The following is a 21,462-nucleotide window of genomic DNA, read 5'->3' as shown; positions in this document are numbered from 1 at the left end:
GATGTGTTCAGAAAGAGCTGAAAGGAAATATCACTAGTAACTCTCAGATGGGAATATGGCTAAATCGTCTTTTCCAGGCATCCACTTAGATTTGCTCCACATCACTCCATAACACATTAATGATGAAACTAGTTATTGCTTTTCCTGATAGATGATACTTGATGGTAGGGAAATAAAGCCAGAGGATTTATCAATCATTTTCCTTTAATTGATCAGCATTCTTACTCAGACTAATTAAAGCTCAGATCTTGGGATAGCATAATTTGTATCAGTAAACAAATCATGTAAATTTCCCTCTTGACTCAGAGTGTAAAGATATATGTTGATGCAGTCATAAGGAAGCACCATGGGTGTTAAATAAAAGCTTCCTAACAGGAACAGCAGTTAGACTGTCATACATTAGGGAACCTTTGGATTCAAGCACTCAACAGGTTGGGCTGGCCTTAATGGCTTAAATTTCTTTTCAATTTTTTAGATCTTATGATTTTATTCACTTCACTGATGCATTAAAATATTCTACCATCAGACAGGATGGGAGACAAGGTGGCCTAATAACGCTGGAGATGGTTCCTGCTCTAGTAGTTTGAGACCTAGCACTGCTTGACAGGGTAAGCTCCTGTCACTCAGCTCAGCTTCTGTCAACAGTTCAAAAGTATGTTCTATGTGAGTAGATAAATAGGTATCATTTCAGTGTGGAGACAAGTTGGCACTCCCTGCAGTCAGTCAGATTCCTGCCGGCTTCTGAACCCTCCAATTTGTGGCTCTGGGAAAGAGAGGGGGCCTAGGATGATGGTGCAAGAAGAGCCACTCATTTTTCTTTTTGGTGCAAAGCCAGCTTGCCCTTCTGTGGTGCACCTTGGGAAGCACACAAGGGTGTCCTACAACACAGCTGGTTAATTGGCAGTCAAACTATTAGCATTGTGGCCACCTAGATAGACAGGACACCAAAAATCTATCATGGAAAATTGAATCACTGAACTGATTTATTAAGCTAGTATTCACCTAGCTTTTAAAACATATTGTCAGTTTTTAGCCAGGCTCTCTTCATTATTTTTCAGTATTAATGTTGGTGCTCAGTGGGTTAGGATGCTGAGCTTGTCGATCAGAAGGTCGGCAGTTTGGCGGGTCGAATCCCGAATGCTGTGTAACAGAGTTGAGCGCCTGTTACTCGTCCCAGCTTCTGCCAACCTAGCAGTTCGAAAGCATGTAAAAATGCAAGTAGAAAAGTAGGGACCACTATGGTGGGAAGATAACAGCGTTCCGTGTGCCTTTGGCGTCTAGTCATGCCGGCCACATGACCACGGAGACGTCCTCGGACAAGCGCTGGCTCTTTGGCTTTGAAACGGAGATGAGCACCGGCCCCTAGAGTTGGAAACGACTAGCACACATGTGCGGGGGAACATTTACCTTTACCTTTACATACTCTGAATGACCTCCGGAGCATCCTCATATAGAGCTTTCTTATGTAGAGTATATTAAATCTGAAATGTTCTGATCTGAATTCCAAAGGAGTAGCTGTATTAATTTGAATTATTTTTCTTTTTATTGGATGAGAGATTGAGTTGAAAATGTTTCCTGCAATGTGATTTTTGACCTTCAAAAGCTACATTTATTTATTTATTGAGTAGATTTCTTTACATAAGAAATCAGTCTTTGAATGGAACATCCTAAAAAGCTTTCTCCTAATATTTTCATTTACTTAGATGGAGTCAAATTAAACCATTATCAGGACTGTTAAATATAGAATAAACTTTCTAGCACTAGGGCCATTAGGAAGCACTATCAACATTAGCTGAAATTTAAATGCTGGATATATATTTAAACATTAATAAAACTGGACATTCTAGTAGCATTGTTGTTTTATAAAAATCATAAAATATACACAAGCATATACATTTATAAATAATATTTTATAAGTACTTAGTTGCTAATTTCCTACAGTAGTGGCCAAAATTGTGGAAACCTTTTGGGAAAAGTGTACATTTGAGGTTTGCTGGCTAATAACACCACTTTTGTTTGGAGTAGTACCATAAAGTTATATATCAATAGAAAGATAATTTAATCCAAAATGTAATGCAATAACTTTTATGAAGGATTTGCTATTAGAATAGCAGTTATAAAGAAGAAATGTAAAACATAGAAAAAACAAGATATATAAAAATTATCACCATAGAAAAAATAAGATATACAAAAATTATCACCATGTCAGTTAATACTTAGTTGGGTAAACTTTAGCATGAATTACAGTCTTACAATGTCTTCCCATGGAGTAAACCAAGTCCTTTAGTTCTGCAGTTGCTATAATGTGAAACCAAGATTGAATGATTGCTTCTTTTAACTGGGTTTTATTGCTGGTTCTCTGCTGACTAACAAGTTTCTTTAGTTGGCTCCATAGATTTTCAATTGGGTTAAGGTCTGGGCTATTCCCAGGCCATTACAGCAGTGGAATATGATTACCTTGAAACCACTTTTTGCACACTGCAGCAACATGGCATGAAGCTGAATCCTGTTGAAATATAAATGCTTCGTTGCCTTGGAAAAGATCATGTGCGGAAGGCTTCAGTTTGGGCTCAAGTATTTCATTAATGTATTTTTGGTCATTTATATTCCCATTAATCACACAAATTCTGCCTACACCTTTTGATGTCATAAAACCCCAGATCATAACACTAACTGGGTGTTTCACAGTACATGTAATGCAATCAGGATGCAAATCTTCTCCAATTCGTCTCCTTATGTATTTTATGCCATCACTACCAAACCGGGAGACCTTGGTCTGATCACTCCAAATAATGCTGTCCCATTGTTCCTAAAACTGGGTTTTAGTCCAGTTTAGTCTTTTTAACCTTTGTTTGAGGGATAAAAGTGGCTTTTTTCATGGAATTCTAGATTTTAGGCCAAATTCCTGCAGTCTGCACCGAACAGTCATTGCACTCAACTTCACATTTCATTGTGCCATTTCATCTTGTATACACCCAGATGATTTTCTTCTGTCATGTAGGCACAGTCTCTTAATTCTTCTATCATCACTTGCTGTTGTGCATCTTTTTCTGCCTTTACCAGTGGTTTTGTAGTGAATGAGTCTCCTTATACCTCTTTAAAAACTTAGAAATCCCACCTTTGGTTAAGTTCCCACCAATTTTTCTTCTAATTTCTTTATAACTGTAGCCTTATTCACTTAATAATACTATTTTACATTGCTTTCTGGGCAACCAGTCAACTATTTGTACCATTACTTTAATTTTATTATATTTTACAAGCTCACTAAATGAAAGAACAAAAAAAATCCCAACCAACTTGATGGCGATCACATAACACATTGACAAATGTCCTCCCCTCAGCTTCAATACATGACATCAATAACTGAATCTTACCATGATCTGATTGGCTCATTGCCAAAACAAGATGACACCTGATTGGCTCTCTAAACACTCATGCTCATTGGCTACAATCAGATGAAGAAAAGCTACCTGATATCAACGTAAGCAAGTTGTGCTTCCTTTTTCTGGTTATTTGGCTATAACTTTTCATAGCATATAGATAATTGAACAAACCTTGTTGCATTACATTCTTGATTACATTATTTTTCCATTGATATATAATTTTATGGTACTACTGAAAAACAAATGGTGTTATTAGCCATCAAACCTCAAATGCACAGTTTTCCCAAAAGGTTTCCACAATTTTGGCCACTACTGTGTATTAACTGTCTGAAATACTAAATAAACATAAGGTAATTTGTTCACTCTTGCAAGATTTAAAGAGTTTTGAAAGGAGAGTTGTCATAAATCCTTATTGTAGGATTCTGACAAACAAATTATTGATGACAACAAACTGATGACAACAAATGATCATATAGAACTTTGTGGAATCCCAGGAGATATTGCAGACTACACAGAGAGCTTTCTGATATTTATGCAGGAAAAAAAATGCTCAGGCTCAGGTGAATATAAACTGTCAGGTATGTTTTTCCTTAAGCCTGATACTGTTATTACAAATTGGTTATGATAAACTGTTTGAGGATTATATCTATGATGATTGGATACCCTGTGCTCTGGTACAGATTTACCATTTGCATATTCATTTTTCTGCTCTGAATAAATTATCTCAGAAATATTGCTAAGCCCTGACCATCATGGATTTTGGAAATTTGCATATGATTGAGGGTAGTAAGGAAATTATATGTGACCAAAGCAAATACAGGCATAACTCAGGTGAAGTCTGTATAAAATTTATTCACACCCTCTTACTAAACCTTTTCTCACTTGATTTATTTTAAAAACCATATTTTTATTTTATTAGAAACTGATAGCAATTAAGGAGTAGATTTGCATACAAAATACTTGTGATTAGTGCAAGGCATGTACTTTTATTTTTGAGATAGCAATAGTAAGTTATCTAAATCAGATGAAAAAAGTTGCAAATTTAGTCCACGTAAGAAAATATCAATGGCGTGAGATTTAGAAAAGCTGGCAGATGTCTATCTGTGTTCAAGAAATCAGTAACCAAATATAATTACATTCTTAGACATTTAAGTCCAAATTCTTTGACAGTGTTTCCGAATATGCATAGCAAAGTGAAGATACCCATTTATAAAAAGGATTATATGACAGAAATAATATCTCAATGAACTTGCAAAATATTTTATCACATTGGAATGTAATGCTTAATATATTTTACTACATAGGGATGTAATGCTTAAATTAAACCCAAATTGTTGGGGGCAATAAGCTGACTTTATAATAATGCCGCTGGGGTGGTGGTGAAAGCCCTAATAAGCAGGCATATACATAGAATGAAGGCTATTGCTAAGCACATTTGATTTGTGCTTAGATTGTAAGCTGCCCCGAGTCTTCAGAGAAGGGCGGGATATAAATGGGATTAAAATAAAAAAATAAAATAAAAAAATAAATGAATTTTTAACACCAGAAAAAAAACCCAAATCATTAAGCAAGAAAATGGTAAGAGAACACCTGTCTGATCTTGATAAATATAAATCACTGGGACCTGATGGATTACATCCCAGAGTACTGAAGGAGTTGGCAGATATTATCTCAGACCCATTGTACCATATCTTTCAAAAATGGAGCACTGGGGAACTACCAGAGGATTGGAAAAGAGCTGATGTGATTTCCATCTTTAGAAAAGGAAAAAAAGAACCGAACCAGGAAACTACAGACTAATCAGCCTAACATTAATACCTGGGAAGGTACTAGAAGAAATAATCAAAAACCAGATCTGTGAACATCTAGAAACAAATAAAGTTATAACTAAAAGTCAGCACAGGTTTTTAAAAACAGAACATGCCAAACCAATCTTATTTCATTCTTTGATAAAGTGACTAAATTAGTAGTTCAGCAAAATGGACAAATTAGAACACAATCTACTTCTTGGTAAACTAGAAAAATGTGGGATAGACAGCATTACCACAAGATGGATTGCAACTAGCTAACAAACCGTACTCAACAAGTAGTCCTTAATAGTACTACATCTACATAGAGGGCAGTAAGCAGTGAGGTACCACAAAGTTCCCTCTTAAGCCCAGTACTCTTCAATATCTTCATAAATGGCTTAGACAAGGGAATGGGAGAGGAACTCATCAAATTTGTAGATGACACTAAGCTGGCAGGAATCGCCAACACCCTAGAAGACAAAAGTTAGGATCCAAAAAGATCTTGACAGACTTGAACGATGGGCCCTATCCAGCAACATGAAATTTAATGTGGAGAAAAACAAGGTTTTACACCTAGGCAGGAAAAACCAAAGGTACAAATATACATTAGCTAAAATCTGGCAAAAAATAGTAAGTGTGAGAGGGATCTTGGAGTCCTAGTGGACGATCACTTAAACATGAGGCAGCAGTGTGTGGCAGCTGCCAAAAAAGCTAATACAATCTTTGTTTGTAAAAACGGAGGCATAGTATTAAAATCATCTGAAGTATTAGTAACATGAAGTATTTATAAATTTATAAATATGAATACTTAGTAAGACCACATTTGGAATACTCCATCCAGTTTTGGTCACCACATTCCAAAAAGATGTTGAGACTTTGGAAAAAGTTGCAAAGAGCAACCAAGATGATTAAAGGCCTAGAGAAAAAACATATGAACAACAGTTGCAGAATTTGGCCATGGCTTATCTAGAGAAAAGAAGGACTAGGGGTGACATGATAGCAGTATTCCAGTATTTGAGGGGCTGCCACAAAAAAGAGGGGGTCAACTTATTTTCCAAAGCACCAGAAGGCAAGACAAGAAACAATGGATGGAAACTAATTAAGGGGAGAAGCAGTCTGGAATTAAGGAGAAACTTCTTAACAGTGAGAACAATTGACCACTGGAACTGCTTGCCTTCAGAAGTTGTAGGTGTTTCATCAATGGAGGTTTTTAAGAAAAGACTGGACAACTACCTATAAAGGTTTTAAGTTATTAGGTATTTACCTAATACTTACTTAAAGGTTTTAAGTTATTAGGTACTTACCAACCCCAAAAGGTACAACTGGAACTGCAGATCCTGGCTTTTCTTTTAGTGCTTGGATTAAATGATTTACTATTTTCCAGTCAGTGTTTAAGTCCTCCAATTTTTTCTAAAAGAAATAGAAATATTTAAGCCTATTATTAAAAGTTTAAGAAAAATCTAGCATTTTAAAATAAATATTTCGCCTATATATTTATTGCTTTTAATTTCTATTCTGTTAAGATAGCATTCAAAACTCACTTGTAATTAGTAGTTCATTGTTCAGGTAGAATCACTGAGTTGAAATAGTTGATCAACTAATGCAGGGGTGTCAAACTGCATTAGAATTTTAGATAAAACTACTTTTGACCCACCAAAGTCAAACTAGTTGTTAATTTAAGACATTAATAAATAACTTTAATTGAAAAGATAACTTTTATTTCTCTGTAGTGTCTCAGGCTCTGCATTTTTAATAGTTTCAAGCAGATCACATCAAGGACGAGTTTGCAACAGTGGAAGTATAATCTATTATACAGTAATGAGTATTATTAAGGTTGCTTCAATACCGTTACTGGTTGAGTAGCTGGTTTTTCTTTATATAAATGACGCCCTTTAGACAAAATTCCTTCCACATCTGGCTGTTTAGATTTTACAGTTGCTTCAATTTCCTGAAAAAAACAAAAACAAAAGCTGAGTGTAGATTAGCTCTATTCTGAACAATAAAAAACATAGTTTGAAATTCCCCAGGATGTTGTATTCTGGATAGATTAGTTTCTTATTATAAGTAATAATTGAAAATGTTTAACAAAAAACATTTAAAAAAAAAACCTGAAGCAACAACAGTCCCTATGTCTTAGTGACTGAACACTACAGAACTAAGTCAAAATAAAATTCATACAAGAAATGAGATATATTTAAAAGAATATTGCATAGATCTGACTTTTCAGAGATGAAGATGATGATGATGATGATGATGATGACGACAACAACAATACTAATACTAATCATAATGACAAGAAATGAGATAAATGAGATGAAACGGAAGAAATTTTGGTTAATCTAATATGTGGAAACTATAAATGAGAAATAAGAACATTATATTCTCCTCCTCCTCTTCCTCCTCCTTGCAACTGGTATCCTAATGACTACCATTCTATAGCCCCAACACTTTTTAATTTATATTTAAATGATTTTCCAAAATGTCTGGAAGACTTATCACTTCATGGGCCTAGTATAGGAACAAGACAGGTAAATTGCCTGTTATATGCCGATGATATAATTTTGCTGTTGGCCTCACAGGTGGGGCTACGAAGGTCACTAGGGAGGTTGGCAGCATATTGTATAAAATCGTTTGACAATTAATGTAGAAAAATCAAAGGTAATGATATTTAGCAGGCAACAAAAGATGAGGAGATGGGTTTTAAATGGCAGAAGAATAGAACAAGTTCAGTCATTTACCTATTTAGGGCTAGTATTCCAAACAAATGGTAAATGGAACAAGCATGTAAAAGCTGGAGCTCAGAAGGCCGTGGCTCGGATGGCCCAATCAAACAAACTTATTTTAGAGAAAACTCCATCTTCATTAACCCCAGTGCTAAAGGTCTTTCAGGCGAAAATTGAACCAGTACTTACCTATGTGGCAGAAATATGGGGATTAGTTAAGCTGCCTGGGCAGGAAATTCCTCAAAATAATTCCTGAGGAGAATTTTGGCAGTATCCCCTGGAACCCCAGCTTGCGTAGTAAGGGCAGAAACGGGAATCCATGCGATTGGCACTAGGGCCATGCTGAAGGCCGTTTATTATTGGCTTAGAATATTTGAGATGGAGGAAGGGAGGTTACCTAAGCTAGCACTAATGGATCAGATAATCTCAAGTAACAAAAATAATTGGTTATCAAGAGTTTTGAAGCAGGTATCTAGCTTTGGTATTCCGTTAAACTGGCAGCAGTACAATCTTAGGCAGATTCGAACTTGGATTGCACAGAGATTTAAGGACATAAGTGCACAATCGGACATTGCACAGGTGACAGCAGTAAAAGTTTGTCCCTGGTTATCGGCTAATAAACAAATTTTTAAAATAGAAAAATATTTAACTTTGCCTTTATCTCCCATCTTAAGGAGATTTTTTACCAAACTGAGATTGGACCAACTTCAAACAAACATGCTTTGGGGCAGGTATAGGCGGATTCCTGTAAGTGAAAGAGTCTGTTTATGTGGGATGGGTGAAGTTGAAACAATGTCCCATGTAATTTTTGATTGTCCCCTGTATTCAGATTTGAGGAAACACCAGTTGGGCAGGATCTTTTATACCAGTACCGTACCCCTATGTCTAAACAGCGTTTCTTGCATCATTGTTTGTTAGGTTCTAATTTACAGTTGGTGAAATGGATTGCCAAATTTGCTGTAAAGTTGATGGAAATAAGAACAAGGTTGGTGCAGCAGAGTGTGGTAGATTGTAGGAAAGATCACTTGATTTAACAATGTAATTTTAAAAGTAGTTTTAAGGCTGTTTGGGGCAGATGCAGGGGTGAGATTATAATATAATTTTAATCATATTTAACCTGTTTCTTAAATCATTGTATTTTATCCTGATTTCATTTAGATTGTATTTTGTTTCAGCTTTATTTTAAATTGTATTTTATCCAGTTCCATTTGAATTGTTTTTGTCAAGTTTTGGTGATATTTTGTTTTTGGAATCTGGTAACTTGATATGGCCTAAGGGCTAATCAATAAATAAAGACTTATTGATTGATTGACTACCATTCTAATATTGTACTACTAACATTGATATGGAAATGAGATAAATAAGAAGTGTATTTAAATTACTAGGTATCGGAGAAAATTGGGTAAAGGGAAAAGAGGTTATTTAGCAATATGAAAATGATAAATTTTAAACGTTTAATTTTAATATCAATGTAAATTTAAAGCTAGAAAAATATATAAGGTGTTTGATGTTTTCACTTTTTTTAAGATGGAATGTTAAAATATAAAATATACTAAAGTATTGACAAATATAAGAAAACTATTAAATGATTGATGGATAGCAATGAGAAGTATGTTAATTTAGATAAGAGATAGTATGTATTAAAGGAAATAAGAGAGAGGAAGTATTGGTTACAACAATTTGGAGATTTGTAATAATATGTATTGTCTGAAATGTAACTATTGTAACTCAGACACCACGATGCTTTTTAAAGATACTATTGTAATATTGGAAAACTAATTAAAAAAAGTGGGGGAAAAAGAAATGAGATATATTTAAAAGAATATTGCATAGATCTGACTTTTCAGAGATGAAGATGATGATGATGACAACAACAACAACAATAATAATAATCATAATGACAATAAAGTCTGGATAGTGGACATGGCAGTGCCTGGAGAGAGCAGAATAGAAGAGGAGGAACTGGAGAAGATAAAAAAATACAAAGAACTACAAATAGAAATAGAACAACTGTGGCAAAGGCAAGCAAGGGTGGTACCAACAGTAATAAGTGCTTTGGGTGCAATCCCAAAACAACTGGAGCATCACTTGAACATCATTGGCATTGACAAATTCACCATCAGTCAATTGCAAAAGGTGGCCTTACTAGGAAGAGCTTCCATCCTGCGACGATATCTATAATACCATTAAACATCCACATCTGCCTATCCCATATCCTTGGTAAGGACTGATCATCTTTGTTCCTCTTCTTTGTACTTTTTCAAGAATCTCAACATTTTTTTACATCGTGGTGACCAAATTGGATGCAGTAGTCCAAGTGTGGCCTTACTAAGGCTTTATAAAGTGGTATTAACACCTCATGTGATCTTGATTCTATCCCACTGTTAATGCAGCCTAGCACTGTTTTAGCTTTTTTGGTAGCTACAGTACACTGCTGGCTCAAATTTAAGTGATTGTCCACTAGGAATCCGAGATCCCTCCCAAAGTTACTACTATTGAGCAAGGTACCACCTATACACTATCTGTGCATTTGTTTTTTCTTGCCTAAATGTAGAACCTTACTTTTTTCACCATTGAATTTCATTTTGTTAGATGGCACTCAGTGTTCAGGTCTGTCAAGATCCTTCCATATCTTAAGCCTATCTTCTGGAATGTTGACTATTACTGCCAGTTTGGTGTCAACTGCAAATTTGATGAGTTCTCTATCTATCCTCTCATCCAAATTATTGATGAAGATATTGAAGAGCACTAGGCCCAAACAGAGCCCTGGGGCATTCCACTGCACACTTCCCTCCATGTAAATGCAGTTCCACTGAGGACCACATGCTGAGTACGGCCAGTCAGCCAGCTACAAATCCATCTGGTGGTGATGCTGCCTAACCCACATTTTCCTATCTTATCAAGTAGTAGATTGGGTTCTACTTTATCAATTGCCTTACTGAAGTCCAAGTAAATTATATCCACAGCATTCCTCTGGTCCACTAATTTTGTCACCAGGTCAAAGAATGCAACAAGATTTGTCTGGCATGATCTGTTTTTGACAAACAAATGTTGGCTTTGGGTTATGACTTTGTTCACTGATTCGTTGCTTGATTATCTTTTCCAGAATCTTCCCAGGTATTGAGGTCAGACTTATAGTTTCCTGGATCTATTTTTTTCCCTTTTTTTGAAGATGGGACCTACATTAGCTCTTTTCCAGTCCTCTGGTAGTTCATTGATGCTGCAGGATTTTTGAAAGATATAATTCAGTGGTTCTGAGATCACATTTACAGTATCAGTTCCAACAGAACTTTGGGGTATGATCCATCTGGTCCTGGATTATTTGGTCTAAGAGAGACTTTTACACCACCCAATCGTATCACTAATATTTTCTTAGCTAAAAACATATTGTTTTTAATTCTAAGTATGTGATCCATCCAAGGAGAAAATCAGTTTCATTATTGCTGAAACCATTATTGAAATGGTTTCAGACAAGTGACTGTTCAGTCTCTTTTTAAAAACCTCCAGTGATGGGGTGCCCACAATTTCTGAGGGCAAGCTGTTCCACTGGTTAATTGTCCTCACTGTCAGGAAGTTTTCCCTTATTTCCAGGTTGCTTCTCTTTCTGGTCAGTTTCCAACCATTGTTTCTTGTCCTGCCCTCTGGTACTTTGGAGAATAGTTTGATGCCCTCTTCTTTGTGGCAGCCCCTCAAACACTGGAATACTGCTAACATGTCACCTGTTTCTTCTTTTCTTTGGACTAGCCAAGCCCAAGTCCTGCAGCCATTCTTCATATATTTTAGTCTCCAGGCCTTTGATGATTTTAGTTGCTTTTCTCTGAACTTTTTCCAAAGTCTCAACATCTTTTTTGTAATATAGTGACCAAAATTGGTTGCAATATTCCAGGTGTGGTCTCACTAGGGTTTTATAAAGCAGTAATAATACTTCATGTGATCTTGATTCTATGTCTGTGTTTATACAACCCAGGATTGTATTAGCTTTTTTGGTGGCTGCTGCACACTGCTGGCTCATAGTCAAGTGATTATCCAGTAGGACTCCAACATCCCTCTCACAGTTACTGTTTTTGAGCCAGGTCTCCCCTAATCTGTACTTATACCTTTGAGTTTTCCTGCATAAATGTAAGACTTTGCTTTTCTCCACATTAAAATTCATTCTGTTGGATAGGGCCCATTGTTCAAGTTTGTCAATATCTTTTCAGATTCTGAGCTTGTTTTCTGGGGTGTTGGCTATTCCTGCCAGTTTAGTGTCATATGCAAATTTGATGAGTTCCCCTTCTATTCTCTCATCTAAGTCATTTATGAAGATATTAAAGAGTACTGGCCCTAAGACAGAGCCCTGTGGTACCCCACTGCTTACTTCTCTCCATGTGGATGTAGTACCATTGAAGACTACTTGTTGAATATGGCTTGTCATCCAGTTACAAATCCATCTGGTGGTGATGTTGTTTATCCCACCTTTTCCTAGCTTACTAAGTAAGGCTGTGCAGAGAGTGTTGAGGACAGTAGAAAAGATTTTTGGAAGTTCACTTCCTTCTATCCAAGAGGTTGCATATAAGCGCTGCTTGACCAGGGTATGCAGTATTGTTTGGGATGCTATACATCCTCTCCATGACCAGTTTTCTTTGTTACCTTTTGGGCAGTGGTGTGTAGAGAACCCAGACCTACAAAAGACCTTTTTTAATTCCTATATTAATCTGCTTTCCTCTGCCTGCAAAAGACCTTCTTTGAACACTTCTGCCTTCCCCCCCATTTGCAAAGTTAACACTTCTGCCTTCTCTCCAAATCTGCAATTGTAAGGCCACATTCCTACATTCCATCTCTGCCTCTGGTGATAAAACTCTTTTCTTATTTACAACCACATTCCTGTCTCTGATTCACATGTGTATACAACAAAGACTTGTTTCATTTAAATTGCCCAGTATATAGTTTTCCTGAAGTTGTCCTTGCTTCAAGATAGGGCCTCTGCCTTCCTGTGATAAACCTTTGCTCCTTGCTTCATTTATAACAAAGACTTGTCTTTTATGTTTCAAGTTATGTTTCTAGTTATGTTTCAAGTTATGACAACCCTTGTATTCTCTGTAATATGATAAGCTATGCTTTATTGTTTCCTGTAATGACCTTTACCCTCTTCATTATCAGTTCTCTGTTAGCATAAACTATGTTTTATTGTTTCCTTTGACCTCACATATGTTCATTAGCAGATGTATGCAATGAGTTATGTTTTTCCTTTATGTTAATTCCTCATGTGTACTTCACCCCTCCCAAATGAAACAGCTTAATAAAAGGAGGGTTTGTGGAGCTGTTAGAGAGGGACACATCATCCACCCCGAGCACTCCATGCTCCCTCACTTTCTTGTATTAGGTGCCTCAGTTTGTCTTACTCTGTCTCTAACTCTGCCTAATCATCGCAGTTCCCAAGTATGACCGTCGGAACTTCCGGCATACTGGGTCGGTGGTAAAAGGCAAGATCCTTCCTTACTCAAGGTGTCCACCTTTACGAGGGTCTCTCTAAATTCCCACCCCTGTTAAGGGGCTCTAAGAGTTGAAGCCAGAACCCTGACCGGTTGCTCATCGCAACAACTGGGGGCTCGTCCGTTGGATCGCTCAGCTTCAACTCCATAGTACGACTCCTGTCTAGGGGTGTGCTACCTGCATTCCTGTTTCCACGCACCTCGGAGAAGGCTTTACTCATGAGTAAATGGGCTCATCACCTTTCAAAGTTTCGTCAGGGCATAGGGACGAACTTTTTAATATAATGCAGAAGGCTAATTTTGTTCAAAAACACAATGGCACCATGGTCCATCTTGTAGGAAGGAGACTTTTAACAAAACTTTTACGATATATTAACAAAAATTGTCTGGCTTATCCAGAATCAGGCACTTTGTCTGTTACAACCTGGGAAAAGCTACGTAAATATCTTCACAATCATCCCAGGGCGCCTGCTGATATTTTGTCTGCATGGCAAGCAGTGATGGCAGCATTAAAACTCTTGCCATCTCCTTTAGATCTAACATCTTCTATCTCTAAACCTCTTGATCACTCTTCTGATCTTCTGCCTTCATCCGTGCCACCCCCACCCTATGAAAAATCAGAGAAACTTCCTCCTATTGCTGTGCATGTCCCCCCCTCTGCTCTGCCTCCGGAGAATCTTCCTTCTGCCTTTTATTTTTGCCCTGCTGTGCCTGTCTCTCTTTCTGCTCTCGGCAAAGAGGAAAAAGCCTCTGAGCTTGTTGCTATTTCAAAACCCCCCCCTCCCCCCTTCCCTCCTCCTCCTTCTCCAAATCTCTCTCCTCACTCAAGAGGCACCTTTTGTTCACTCTATGCCTGTAGCTCATGCCCCCCGGGACATTTTTTTTATTCTTTTCTCCTCTTAATGCTTCTAACCCATCTGAACTTCTCACGGATTCTCTTTTTCATTAAGCCTTTTTCAGTTTGTCATCTTGTTATCTTGTTAATTTTTTGCCGCCACCAGCAGCCGAAGGTTAACCAATCCACCCTTGCATCATGACTTCATCAACTATGTGTAAGGATTTTTAATAAGTATAGGTAAGCTAACATGATTTTGACTATCACAATATCTTGTTTGGGAATCTGAATATAAATAAAAAAGAAATAGAGAAAAATTTCTGCTGTATTACCTCAAGGAATAAATAGGGATCAATTGTTTGGCACGGGACAATTCATTACTAATGACCAACAGGCTCAAAGCCCAAGGGAGGCTTTTAAATTGATACAGGAAGGTTTTGCAAAGGTTTATCAAGATCCCAATCAGGCTTATTCAGACTTTGTGGATAACTCCTGTTAAAATTGGCTTATGTGGGGCTTGAAAGAGCCTCTTGGGGCGAGCTGTTCTCAGTAAAATCCAGGGGCATGCCTGTTGATTTCAACTGCCTGGACCTGCCTGAGATCTAGCTAGCTCTTTGGATTATTGTTTTGGCCTAAAACCCCAAATTGATATGTGTGTTTTGTTTTGTTTTATGTGTATGTATATATATATATGTATATATATGGACATTTGGAACATTAAGCTTGGACTTGGAATGGTGAGAAAAATAGGAGATGGTTAAAGGGCCCTATAGAAACCATGTTCGGTTGGAATCAACTCATGATTTTTCTCACCTCTCGTAGGACAAGCCATATGTCTAAATAAATGTTGTTTTAATAGTATCTGTGTATATATGTCTGTCTGTGTTGTTCTGTGTTATTTCCAAGACTTGGAAGAGGGTCAAAATCCTCTCTGATAACACCAAACACAAAGGCCTTATTTAATAATGTATGGTTTGTCTGGAGAAAGTATGAAATGGAATTTTTGTAATGTATGGTTTGTCTGAAGACAGTATGACATGAAATTTTTGTATGTGAAATTGTTTATGCAAGCAGTCAGAATGGCAGTGAATGAGTTAATTTGCTGATATGTAAATGTGAGTGTGTGTGAAAGGAACAGAAAACTGCAGATTTTATTGTTGTAAAAGCCATGGATGATGTGTGAGAGTAAATGCATGTAAAGGAGAGCAAACTATTTTTATTTATTTATTTTTTTTTGGTGGTGAGATTTTTGTAAAGTTTCTTTTACTCCCCCCCAACCCTGCTGTGTTACTTTAAGAGTCAGAAAGGGAGAGACAGCCAGAAGAAGGGGGGGTGGCTGGTTCTTTTAACCATTTTTTTTCTCTGCTTAGAATTCCAGTCTGAGAAAGGGAGGTGGATGTGAAACTTGATGCCCACTCTTGCAGTTTCAGCTTGCAATTTTTTTACTCGAAAGAGGAGAGATTCTTTGTTGGAGAAGTTTTTGGAATTTCTTTGAGTTTTAGTTAAACATCACCCAAAAGAAATTACTCTGATCTTTTTGTGGAATTGTTTTTTGTTTTTTGTTTTTGTTTTCTTGTTTTTGATGTTTTTGTGTCTGTGTGCAGGACACATTGATAGAAGGTGATATCTGGGAGAATTTTCCTCCCTTAATCTGCACTATTTTATGCCTTACAACAGGCTCTGAGATTGTTAATAAAGATACACTGAATCTAAATATGATTATGGAAACTTCAATACTTTTGGAGAAGAGAAATGTAGAGGATTGATTAATAGCTAAGAGAAACAGTTGGCTCATGCAAAAGTTGATAGAAGCTGGAAGCAGAAAAGTCAGAAGTTAGGCCAGAATGGCAGACGGGCAGTGAATGAATGGAAAAGAGAAGGGAGAAACAGAAAAGTGGTTTTTAAGTTGGTTTGCACGGATTTGTGAACACAAGCCTTAGAATGCTGAAGGAACAAGAATGTACTATAGATAGGGAGAAACATGGGAAGTAGCAGAAAGTGAGAGGTAGATGTTGCATGATGGGAGTCGAATGTTGCTATTGTTTAACCAATTGAAAATTTTGGAATGGATTCATTTATCCCACACGCCCAAAGTTTCTGTTTTAACCAGAGAAGCACAATTATTTTTATGTCTTTGCAAATTTGGGAATCATTTTTTCAAACCTCAAGTGAATTGCAATTTTCCTTAGCTGATTGGCATGGCAAGGTTTCTTGCCACCCACCACCCGATTATCGTTTGCAATGCAAATTGTTCGCACTAACCAAGCAAACAACACCCCAGCGGTCAGCTCAAAAAGCTGAACTGGCTGCTTCAATTTTTGCTTGTCAAATTTTTTTCCTTTCAACCTATGTTTATCACACAATTCAAGTGATTTATGGATCTTATTTATCTCCCTTCATTCAACCAGATTTGTTACAACTTTTTTTAACCTTGCAAAATTTGCTTTTTGAACGCCAACATCTTATTGTTTTTTGCTCACATTCTTAGTCATCAGCCTTTTCCAGGTTTTTTGCAAGTGGGAAACAATGTTGCAGATCAGGCTGCCTCCGGACCTTCAGCCTGTTCCTTGCAACCCCTCACCCCCTGGGAAAGTCATTCATATTTTCATCAAAATTCCAAAGCTTTGCAGAAGCAGTTTATTTGCATGTTTCAATTTATACCTTTTCAGGATTCATCATGGCCACCCCCCTAAGGGGTGAAGCCACCAAACATGTAATCAATCATTGTATTCGGACCTTTGCAGTGCTGGGATGTCCAAAAGAACTCAAAACAGATTATGGCCCTGCCTAACCAAACCTTGAAACATGCTTTAGATCACTAAAAAAATCAGAACAGGGGAAAACGAAACCCCAACCTCCCAGCAATGCATGAAAGTCTTAATCTTTGCCTCTACACTCTAAACTTTTCTAACTTGACTGGCTATCTCTTAACCACAGCTGCAGAGCAGCATTTTTCTTCTTCTTCTTCTTCAGATCTCCCTAAGCCACAGGTTTGGTATCGACAACTTCCAGACCTAACTTGGAAAGGCCCTGCAGACCTTCTCACTTGGGGAAGAGGCTACGCAGTTGCTCAACTGCCAGACAAAGTGCTGTGGATCCCAGGTCGCCACATTCATCCGTATCATGCCTCCACAAACACAACTGCAGAACCCATTATGACAGCATGGTTTGTGACTTTTTTCAGCTTTGTTCTTACACCACTGACTGATGCCACTAAAACACAATTCCATCTGAAAGCTTACCCCAGACGTCAACTCCAGTTCACCAGCTATCCCATCCTGTTCTTTACACCTTTGACATTGGTTCCAGTCAAAAATGACTCTTTTCACACTGTTTTTGCCCATCTCATGGACCCAGAGGGAACAACCTGTTGTTAACAACGAGTCTACCATCATCATCTATGTGAACTCTGTAGCTCATGTTCCTGTCCAAACTTGAAATGGTTTAACCTCCAGACCTTCTGTTTATTATAGGCAACTACCAGATCCTGCTTGGAAAGGACCGGTACCCCTGATCACCTGGGGAAAAGGCTACGCTGCAGTCCAACTTCCAGATCGCATATTGTGGGTCCCTGCACGTTGCGTACGGCCTTATCATGCTATCACAAAGCCTTCCCCTGCTGCTGACTCTATGTCTTTGCCTTTACTCTTTAGCGACAGCTCAATTGAGGGCTGACCCGCATATTATACTTGCACCCCCCTTCACATCTGTCACTTTCACTTTTCGAGATGACTCTTTGCCTCACTGTAATTATGTATTGCAACACCGCGGTCGTTATCTTGCTTCTCCTTTTCCGGCACATATTAAACACACTTATTTTCCATGTACTATCTTCCTTCGTGTAACAGTCACCCCCTCCACTATTGGCTCCTACTCCTGCCTTGGATTTCTAGCCAATGGCACTCGTTTCAATCAAACCGTGTATCTTTTCTCTTCATATTCTGCCTCCTACCTTCCTATTCCTTCTCTGCTTGCTTCTTGGCTCTCCAGATACCCACCCTATTCAAAGGATCCCTGTGCTGTACGCTACGTCCGCTGCAGACACCCCTCTCCTGTCAACACGCTAAAGTGCCTCTGGTCTTTTGATCGCCTCGTCGGCCACTGTGAAGGAGGAAGAAAAATTTCCCCGCCGCCTCATCATCACATTCATCAACGGGCTTCGCCAAGTCACGGCCAGCGAGGACACGACCAACGTCCTTTGTCACCTCCCCGCCGGCCGCGTAACATTGCTTGGACCGATGCACAGCCTGCTGCACCAACCACTCCAAGAAACATTCTACAAGCCTCATCACCACGACGACATTTTCCTCGATCACGACGCTCTTTGCTCTCCGTCCCTAACAACCAGCACCGCCCTGCAAACTACACCTGGACTATCATTGACTTTCAAGGAAACACCCTATACTCCATCTCCAACCATACCCTGTGGCCCTGGTTTCCCACGCTCTACTTTGACTTTGCTGAAATGCTCGTAGGAGCCCATGGGTTTAAGCACAAAACAAAGTGCGATCCTTCCCCTCGGGAGGTCTGGAACAAGGGCCCAGGACTGTACATTTGCCCGGGCTATATTACAGACCTATCCCATATAGATGAATGTGGAACCGCCTCTGATTGGTATTGCAAATCCTGGCAATGTGTGTCCACAGGAAAAATTTGGTGGACTGCACCTTACACTACTGATTACATCGAGGTAGGACTGGGGCCGGACTCCAACTTGCCTTGGTCCTCATGCAGCAATTGGGCCTGCTGTGGTGTTCGCCTCAATCCAATGTACGTTACCTTCACATCACATGGAAAAAGGCTCCCGCTTGCTGCTTGGTTAGCAGGGAAAAAGTGGGGGGGCAGATCCAAGGATAATTCCAGACACAGTCATCCTGGTAATATTTTTATAATTCGACTCACCATGTCCCTAGAAGCATCCCCACCTGTGGGTCCAAACAAGCGAAATAACTCTCCTTTTTTACAACCCTTTTCAAGGAAAACTAATCCATTAATAACTCTTGTTTCCTCCACACACGACGCCCTAGTAGCAGTTCATGCTTTCCCTGACAATGATACTAAATGTTGGTTGTGCTTATCTTCTCAACCCCCTTTTTATGAAGCTATTGGCTCCCCCTCCCCATTTGCAAATAGCACCTCTGATGCCACTTGCAGGTGGTCCAATTCTTCTATAACTATATTTTCCATTGAAGGCCAAGGATGCTGTCTTGGATATGTACCTTCTAATTACTCCCACTATTGTATTAATGCCTCATCTGATGCTTATATATCTTGTATGATATCTATATCAAACGAAAGGACAGGTTTTCCCTATGGAGCTGAGGGATGGTCTATAACGTATACTCACTCTACAACAGCAGATCTTTCCAAACGACTTAAGGGTCAGTTCTTCATTCCTTCTAATGGATCCACTTGGGCTTGCTCCACTGGTGCCACTGCATGTGTCAGTGGAGACATATTACACACACAAAAAGCTTTTTGTATTCAAGTCTACCTTCTCCCAAAAATGTCTGTCTTTTCTGATAATGACTTTATCTCCCGTATGGAACCACCCCAATATTCTCTTCGAGCTAAACGCGAGGTAATCAGCACTGTGACCTTAGCCATTCTCTTAGGCCTGGGAGCCACTGGTACAGCAACAGGTATTACAGGTATGGTCCTAGGTGACCAAAGCATCCGCAAGTTAAGTATCGAAATTGATGCAGACCTCAAACGAATTGAACAGTCTATGGTTGCTCTCCAAAATTCTCTCACCTCACTATCAGAAGTTGTTTTACAGAATAGAAGAGGTTTGGATTTGCTTTTCTTAAAAAATGGAGGTCTATGTGTAGCTTTGAAAGAAGAATGTTGCTTTTACACTGATAGCTCAGGCATTGTGCTTGACTCCATGGCAAAATTAGACAAACGATTGAAAGACAGAGAAAGGGAACGCTCCCAGCATTATACTTGGTATCAAGGAATGTTTAACTTTTCTCCCTGGCTGACCACCCTTTTCTCAGCTATAGCTGGTCCTTTAATTTTATTATTACTTGCATGTGCAATTGGCCCATGTGTTATGGGTAAACTTTTAAATTTTCTACAACGTAGGCTGAGCAACATTAGCGATGACATTCTGTTGATGAAACACACTGTTGACAGTGAATACAAACACCCTCTTTTAGAATTCACTTCTGACCCAGAGACTGATGCACCCTCACACCAACACTCTTTGAAAGGAACATTGACGCAGGCTCAGGAGGTATCGGAGGATTTCTCTTTTTCCAGCGTAAGTATCCTAGAAGAGAAAGTTCTTGGACATTGAGGGGCCTTCTCAGTAATTGGCTTTAAAAAACAGAAAAAGAGGAGTTGTAGAGAACCCAGACCTACAAAAGACCTTTTTTAATTCCTATATTAATCTGCTTTCCTCTGCCTGCAAAAGACCTTCTTTGAACACTTCTGCCTTCCCCCCCATTTGCAAAGTTAACACTTCTGCCTTCTCTCCAAATCTGCAATTGTAAGGCCACATTCCTACATTCCATCTCTGCCTCTGGTGATAAAACTCTTTTCTTATTTACAACCACATTCCTGTCTCTGATTCACATGTGTATACAACAAAGACTTGTTTCATTTAAATTGCCCAGTATATAGTTTTCCTGAAGTTGTCCTTGCTTCAAGATAGGGCCTCTGCCTTCCTGTGATAAACCTTTGCTCCTTGCTTCATTTATAACAAAGACTTGTCTTTTATGTTTCAAGTTATGTTTCTAGTTATGTTTCAAGTTATGACAACCCTTGTATTCTCTGTAATATGATAAGCTATGCTTTATTGTTTCCTGTAATGACCTTTACCCTCTTCATTATCAGTTCTCTGTTAGCATAAACTATGTTTTATTGTTTCCTTTGACCTCACATATGTTCATTAGCAGATGTATGCAATGAGTTATGTTTTTCCTTTATGTTAATTCCTCATGTGTACTTCACCCCTCCCAAATGAAACAGCTTAATAAAAGGAGGGTTTGTGGAGCTGTTAGAGAGGGACACATCATCCACCCCGAGCACTCCATGCTCCCTCACTTTCTTGTATTAGGTGCCTCAGTTTGTCTTACTCTGTCTCTAACTCTGCCTAATCATCGCAGTTCCCAAGTATGACCGTCGGAACTTCCGGCATACTGGGTCGGTGGTAAAAGGCAAGATCCTTCCTTACTCAAGGTGTCCACCTTTACGAGGGTCTCTCTAAATTCCCACCCCTGTTAAGGGGCTCTAAGAGTTGAAGCCAGAACCCTG

General features: G+C 38.6%; 1 protein-coding gene across 7 annotated transcripts in view; it reads right to left on the bottom strand.

The window, feature by feature from the left end:
* Positions 1-21,462, bottom strand: part of DMD (dystrophin) — a 931,439-nt gene that overhangs the window by 289,435 nt on the left and 620,542 nt on the right. For all 7 annotated transcript variants that reach the window (XR_014026476.1, XM_081327957.1, XM_081327955.1 and 4 more), the window contains 2 exons: positions 7,020-7,121; positions 6,478-6,583 (listed from right to left, as the gene is read on the bottom strand). Coding sequence is in view for 6 of the 7 variants with exons in the window: in XM_081327957.1 (XP_081184083.1) it covers positions 6,478-6,583; positions 7,020-7,121 (208 nt within the window). In the remaining variant the exon portion in view is untranslated. The remainder of the gene's footprint in view (positions 1-6,477; positions 6,584-7,019; positions 7,122-21,462) is intronic.

This window comes from Vipera berus, assembly GCF_964194415.1.
Source record: "Vipera berus genome assembly, chromosome: 4".
Lineage (NCBI taxonomy): Eukaryota > Metazoa > Chordata > Lepidosauria > Squamata > Viperidae > Vipera > Vipera berus.
The sequence above is the reverse complement of the archived record's forward strand: the minus strand, read 5'-3'. Positions and strand labels throughout refer to the sequence as shown.